Source organism: Urtica dioica, chromosome 1 (assembly GCF_054948205.1).
Source record: "Urtica dioica subsp. dioica isolate 48M chromosome 1, U.dioica_male_clone48M_v1_H2, whole genome shotgun sequence".
Lineage (NCBI taxonomy): Eukaryota > Viridiplantae > Streptophyta > Magnoliopsida > Rosales > Urticaceae > Urtica > Urtica dioica.
Window position 1 is genome coordinate 6,288,739 of NC_142756.1, and position 7,029 is coordinate 6,295,767.

A 7,029-nucleotide genomic window follows, 5' to 3' on the forward strand; every position below is an offset into this window, starting at 1 on the left:
CGTGCTTCCCGCATTTGTTGCATATTCCCTTCTTTCCTTCGTTGAACTCGATGAAGTATTTCCACATTTCAGAACGAGATTTTCTTTTCTTCTTCTCTTATGGAGGTTGTTGTGCTTCGGGAGCTTCGTCTCGAGGTGGTTGATGAGGTGACTCATGTTGAGGTGGTGGATGAGGTGACTCATGTTGAGGTGGTGGAGGTGCCTCTTGTTGTTGTTCTTGAAATCTACGGAGTTGTTCTCAGTACACCATGTAAGGGTCTTCGTGTGGATTTTGATGGGAGCTAGAAGGTTGGTCATGAGAAGGATGATGTTGTGTACCATATTGTTCGTGAATTGGACGGGGAGGAGGTGGAGGTTGTTGTGAAAGAAATTGTTGAAGATATGCAGGTTGATAAGGGGAGATCGGGGCGAATCGGGCTAATTCTAGAAGGACATTAGGTGGATGCCATTGTGATCGGTGGTATTCGATGTAATTGAGATTTTAAAAAAGATTTAACCAATTTTGTGGAAATTGTTGAGGTGGAGAGGGTTGTTCAACTTCGTCGTGTTGCTCGTCTTGTTGTTGTGATTGCGACGGCGTGACAGTGCGACTAGAACTTCGGCGCGATTCACGTGAACCTCGACGAGAACCTTGGTGAGATGATGATTTTCCAGACATTATAATATTTTTATAAACTAACTTAAGTATATAATAAATATTTTATAAACTTAATTATCTAAAAAAAATTATAACACTAACTTAAGTATATAATAAATATTTTATAAACTTAATTATCTAAAAAAAATTATAACACTAACTTAAGTATATAATAAATATTTTATAAACTTAATTATCTAAAAAAATTATAATACTAACTTAAGTATATAATAAATATTTTATAAACTTAATTATCTAAAAAAAATTATAATACTAACTTAAGTATATAAATTAGTAACTTAAGTATGTAAATACTTAGTAACTTAAGTATACTATTTATTTTTAAACTTAACTATAAAAATAAATTTAGAATACAAACTTATAAACTTTGTATGTGCAGAATATGAGAGAATTTGAGAGATTTTGAGAGTTTGAGAGATTGAGTTGTGATTAAAAATGTTAGAATTCGGATGTATTTATAGGAGAAATAAAAAGTGGGTTAAAATTTAAAGAATTGTGTAAATTCGGAGGGTTAACGTTCAAATAACGGACAAATTTTTTCAGCCGTCCAGATCATAACAGTTGTTGATCTAACGGTTGGGATTTAATAAACAAAAATTAAAAAAAAAACGTTAACATGGACGTTATACAGTATAAGTTACACACACACTGCATCAGCTATTGCCTAACACACTTCTGCACAGCCTACACTCCAACGGCAACATTGCCTGCCAACTCTTCCGACACGCGTTCTCCCACTTCCACCACGTGTCGGAAGAGTTCCTTCCGTCTGCCATCCTCACGGTACACGGAAGTACCGTGAGGCACACGCACCACACGGAATTCCTTCCTTCCGTGTGGTGCCGTCCCGTGAAGCCAGGATGAGTGAGCATATATAAGTATTGGAGTTGGTCTTAGATTGTGGAGTGGAAACATATTTCAGCATATAAAACTAATTTAGATAATAAAAAGATATTTATTATTTTTTAATTTGCAAAGAATGTGGTATGGGACAAAACACGGAAATTATCCGAGCTGTTTTATTTTATATATTTTTTTTTCGAAAGCAACCCCTTTCTCATTCTTAATTTAAAAACGTCTCGTTTATTTTAAAAAATACCTTATTTTATAAAAATAGAATTTCTCGTTTACAATTTTATAATTAGCCTTCTTTTTTTCTTTCCCATTTTCATTTCACTTTTTTATTATTTTTCTACGGTCTAACTCTAATTTAATCATCTGAAAATAAATAATAAAAAATAAAGTATTTAAAAAATGTTTAAAATTCGAGATATTCAGGGAATCACCATCTGCAAATATTGTATTTATGACATTTTGATTAACCTTTCCGTTGGCTTCCGCGGGGCCACAGAATCAGCTTGTGGTGGAATTCTACTTCTCAACTCTCTCTCTCTCTCTCTCTCTCTCTCTCTCTCTCAAATCATTCCTAGTAACAGCTTCATCCACTTCCCTCTCTACTAATCATTACTGGTTTGTTGAACCAAAACATTTCTCTCGCTCTTTTCCTTTTCAATCCACAATTCTCAGCTGTGTGATTTGAATCGTTTGCGCACAAGAGTTTTTCTCTCGAGCAAACACCACAAGCGACATCCTAAGATGGCGACGAGCCTTCCTAGGTCTCGAGGAATCAGAGATTGTCTCGCCGAGCCAAAGCGACGCAGTAAATTGGAATCGAAGAGTCAGTCGAGCCAAAGGTGTCTCTCCGTGACGAACCTGTGCTTTCCGAACGATGTGCCGTGGCGCGTGAACGGTAAACCCTTGAGCTTCACAGCTTCTCGAAGACCTTCCACGTTATGCCTCTCCAGAGGAACTCAAAAGAAACCGAGTCTTAGAACCTATGATGATTGCTCAGATACCACCAGGTAATTGATGACTATCAACTCAGTTTTGTTTTCATACACGCTCACATGCGATGGAATCAGAGACTACGGAGAAAAATGGCATGAATTGAAATTCGCTTTTTATGGCTGCGTTTTTTTTTTTTTTGCCCCTACGTAAGCTGATCTTTCGAGATCTCGTTCTCTGTGAAGCAGTTCACGAATTGGAGTCGGGGAAGATGACCGAGTGGTCATGGTCGATAGAACAAGTTCTCAATCTGCTCATGGCATAGCCGATGCTTGCAAATTTGTGTACAATGATGCGAAGTTTGTGAACGAAAGGGCTCGCAGTGACATTGTCCTTCTTTCCCGGTATATTTATATTCCTCATTCTTAATAAGGGGTCATTAGCCACTTGTATTAAGATAATTCTGTTGTGGATTCAAATACTCGGCTTGGCTAATGAACTCAAAACCCTGTTGTCAGTGGCATAATGAGATTGGATGCCCGGGCACGTCAAGACGTAGCTATTCTTGGGTCGGGTTTTCTTAAGCTCGATGGTAAATTTGTTGAACACTTTGTCTGCAGTCACAATTATAGAAATCCTATTTTCGTAATTAGATGTGCACTTGCGGGGACCTTGTTAGTATTTAAGATGTTTCTTGAATTGGGAGGTGAAAACATTGCTTCTTTTTTTCTTTTACTTTTTTTTCTAGTCAGCCATGTTGAAAGGTTGAACAGATATACGTCTTGTAGAGATATAAGTTTACCTCATTCTCTATCCCTGTTTTATCCTCCTCGTTCTCGGTTCATATACTTCTAGTAATTCTACGACTTCTCTTCACTTTTCTCTATCAGTTTTGTGTTTGTCTGCAAACTCATGTTTAAACTCGTCTTTGCTTTCTGGTGGCAGCTCGGGCAAGAGAGGACACGGACAAAATTGACCGCGAGGTGAAAAGGAAGGCAGAACGTCTTCATCACATTGCCATGGTGTGTGTATTTATGTTATCTTAAAAGATGACTTCATATTCAAATAAATAAATTAAAAAAAAAAAAAAAAAAGATGACTCCTTTGTTACTGATTTCACTGATTTGTTTGCTTTGTTACCAAACTGTAGATATTAAAAGACATAGCAGGCTCTAGATTAAAAACTGCTGCTGATAAGCATTGGAGCGACGGAGCCTTAGAGGTGCCTTTTTTCTTCGTCTTTTACTGGTTTTACTATTAAAGGAAAAAAAATTACTTGTGCTTACAAGCAGGAAAAATCCACAGGATTACAAGTCAATGCAATGTTTAATGTGTGGAATAGCATTGGCGGATAATTATATCTGTGTAATGAGTATGTATATATAGACAGAAAGACATCCAGAACCAACTGAAGTTTCTACTGTTCATGCATTTCATTAAAATGTGACCTAACACGGCTTATTTGCAGGCTGATTTGCGGCGAGCAGATAATCGGGCCAAACAACGAGCAATGGAAGATGCTCTAATGTCATTGCAGGTAGAGTTCCCTTTTCCTATGCAAACATTTCTGCTAAAAACTATGGATATATTTTGTTTATTTATTTTAATATTTGTGCTTAATCTTACTGATACATGTTAGTTCTTTGTGAACTTTCAGCTTGTCAAGAATATCCATGACTACATGGTCAGCAGAACGTACAGATTGTAGGTTTTTAAGCTGTTTTCCTTTTTCCGATGTACTCGCATCTTAAACTGTGCCTAATATCTGACATGTTAGCGTCAAGTCCTCTGCGCAGAGAAAGCGGTTCTCTATCAAAATTCGACATGATGGACCACGTCAGGCTCGAGAAGAACGGGATAAATGTCTCTTACTTTCCAGGAGAAGTGTCCTCAGATCGGATCAGCGCTATTCAGGTTTGTAATGGAAATTCTTGGCTCTTGTCAATGAGATGGATAGTAATGCCCTTGATATGGAAATTGTACAGGAAGCGTACCAGAGTATGGCGTCTGCCTTTTACGAAGCCGATGGAATTGACTACACCGATCCGGAAGAGGTTCAATTTCTTCCACATATATGATCTGTTGAAGGCCAGTATAATTTAGGGGGGTTTTTTTTTGTTTCTTGTTTTTTTGCATTACTTTACTCATCATCATATGTGAAACAGCTTGAGTTGTTGATTACAACGCTTATAGATCTGGATGCCATGGATGGGAAAAGTAGTGTTTCACTTCTGGCAGAGTGTTCAAGCTCTCCTGATGTCAGTACTAGGTAAGCTGTTCTCTCATAGCTTCTCCAATGATTGTGGACGATATTGTTGCTGTAAAGCCCTACAGAGGGCCTACGTTCTGATGTATTGGGAGGCCACATCTTTGACTAGTATTCCGATTTTTGGTGTTAAAATAAAATAAAAATTAAGTCTTCTCTAACTATACCACACGACGTAGATTCGCCGATCAGCCACTGACCAGATTCAGAACCTCAATTTATACTCGGGCTTCCGTTTGACCAAGGTTTATTAACGGAATCGTAAAGGATCCCAAGGACTTGAGAAGGTTAAACGAGCTCTAATAATTGGATCCAACCCAAGATGAGTGAGGCCGAAAGAGCCACCGTCTTTAGTGGCATGATAAGGGCCCACATCAGAGAGACAAATGGATTTAATAAAACTTTATATAGTCCTGAGTTAATATACTCTTATTGCCAGTAAAAAACTGAGATTGAACCACGCTATACTTGATCAAATTTATTTTCTTCTGGAATTTTAGCTTTTACAAGCTGGCGTGTTTGTTTTGGCGTTAGGTCCGAAATTTGGGTTGTGGGCTGCTGTTTTTAATAGAATTGTCCCCTTTATTTTTATTGAGAGCTAAAACCGGTTAAAAACTCCCATATATCGATTAGTTGATTTTAGGGATAAATTAATTGAAGTCCTTTGTTTTCTATGATACAGGAAAGCGTTGGCTAATGCATTGGCTGTAGCTCCGTCGATGTGGACTCTTGGTAATGCAGGCATGGGAGCTCTGCAGGTAATTTTTCTGGCTGTGACGGACGATTAATCGTTCTCGATCCGATTGGCTGATACTAAGTATCGCGAGATTTCATATCAAAACAAATTGGCCAAGTGACGAGAGACCCGTGAAATTAAGTTTGGTCCAGTTACTTGTTTGAGATTCTTAGAGGCGGGTCTTACCCTAGGTTAAAGTATCATGGAATCTCCTAATACTTTGACGGTTGACAAAGACTAATGTATTCTCGTTTGCTCGCAGAGACTCTCGGAAGATAGCAACCCGGCGATCGCCAGGGCAGCGAACAAAGCGATTTACGAACTGAAGAAACAATGGGAGATAGAGGAAGGAGACAGCTGGAGATTCACGGTGAGCCAGGACGTTAAGGAATCGGAAAATGATGAGGCTAATGATTGAAAAGTGCTGAAAAAACGACTATTTCGGCTGTAAATATTAAAAAAAATGGAAGTCTGCTTAATAATAGGATGAGCCCACTAATTAAAAAAGAAAGTTATAAGTAGTGCTGATGAGCAAATTAAAGTGATATTAAGTGTTTTCATCAAGTTTTTACTTTGGTTTTCTACTGTGTCAAATTATCATTATTATTAATCTTTATAGCTTTAAACTTGGGCTTCATAATCATATGTAAAAGAGAACCTCAATCTTTATATGTAACATTATTTATGAACCATTTGACATGTGGTTTATTGATATATATATGCAAGATATACTTCCTTCATTTTCCCAGAGAGTTACAGATGACTGGAATGAATTATTATTATGTTATTTTCTAAATCTTGTGAGTTGTGACCTGAGAAACTATTATATTTATAGATAGATATATATGGGTCCACCAAATAAGATGTTTGGATCTAAAACTATTTATTTTTTTGTTGCTTTTTCCTCATATTAAATCATTTCAATAAAAGAGGGCTCAACTCAAGCATGTTCTAAGGCCATATTTGGGGTCCTTTTTTCTGCTGTGTCCACTGGAATGGGGTCTTGTAGGGACAATTAATCATGTTGTCTGGCACCAAATTTGTACCCTGCGCATGTTGATTTACTGACCTTGGCTTATTTTTCTCTGTTACAATTACAAACAGCTTTTTCTTTCCTTCCATTCTCTCCAGTTTTTTTTTATCCAGTTGAGAGTAAGACTTTAGTTTTGGGTTTACTTTGTTGGATTCTTTGTGCATTGCATCATTCGACTACCTTTTCAAAAGAAAAAGAAACCTGTGGACCAAAAGAGAATAAGGTAAACACATGACCCATAAATTAAATATTTATATGTTTTTTTTTAACATCATAATACCTACAGTTTATTTTTCTTTTTTTCCCCGGAGGTACACAAATTATGATCCCAACTTATATGTTAATCTCTCTTTCTCTCTCTTGAGGAAATAAAATGTCCCGAAAAGAGTCTCACAAACTTACTCGGGACGTGGCTGAAGAGCTTTTCGGGTGCAGAAGTGGTCGGATCTGCCGTTTTGTTTGTGTTGTGTTTTTTGTTTTGTGTTTTTACTTAGTTATGCTTTATGTTTTTATGCGCGATGTGTTTGTCTTGGTTTATCTTGGACACGGAT

General features: G+C 37.2%; 1 protein-coding gene across 2 annotated transcripts; it reads left to right on the forward strand.

Annotated features, from left to right (window-relative positions):
• The first annotated feature begins 2,019 nt into the window (after nt 1-2,019).
• On the forward strand, nt 2,020-6,191 carry LOC149406788 (senescence-associated family protein). 2 transcript variants are annotated; one of them, XM_089608762.1, is made up of 12 exons: nt 2,020-2,520; nt 2,692-2,847; nt 2,962-3,035; nt 3,389-3,465; nt 3,594-3,665; nt 3,912-3,980; nt 4,083-4,147; nt 4,228-4,357; nt 4,429-4,497; nt 4,609-4,712; nt 5,392-5,467; nt 5,708-6,191. In XM_089608762.1, exons 1-12 carry the CDS (start codon nt 2,255-2,257, stop codon nt 5,861-5,863), a joined length of 1,314 nt encoding a protein of 437 aa, XP_089464888.1. In that variant the 5' UTR covers nt 2,020-2,254; the 3' UTR covers nt 5,864-6,191. The 2 variants fall into 2 exon arrangements, with proteins under 2 accessions (XP_089464888.1, XP_089464893.1); XM_089608767.1 differs by having other exon boundaries at nt 2,027-2,520; nt 4,101-4,147.
• The last annotated feature ends 838 nt before the right edge of the window (nt 6,192-7,029 follow it).

Bases quoted from the DNA above. Each gene is read 5' to 3' on its own strand.
- LOC149406788 (XM_089608762.1), top strand. From the start codon at position 2,255: ATGGCGACGAGCCTTCCTAGGTCTCGAGGAATCAGAGATTGTCTCGCC. The intron at 2,521-2,691 runs GTAATTGATGAC...TCTGTGAAGCAG, and splicing joins GATTGCTCAGATACCACCAG to TTCACGAATTGGAGTCGGGG. The intron at 4,148-4,227 runs GTAGGTTTTTAA...GTTAGCGTCAAG, and splicing joins GTCAGCAGAACGTACAGATT to TCCTCTGCGCAGAGAAAGCG.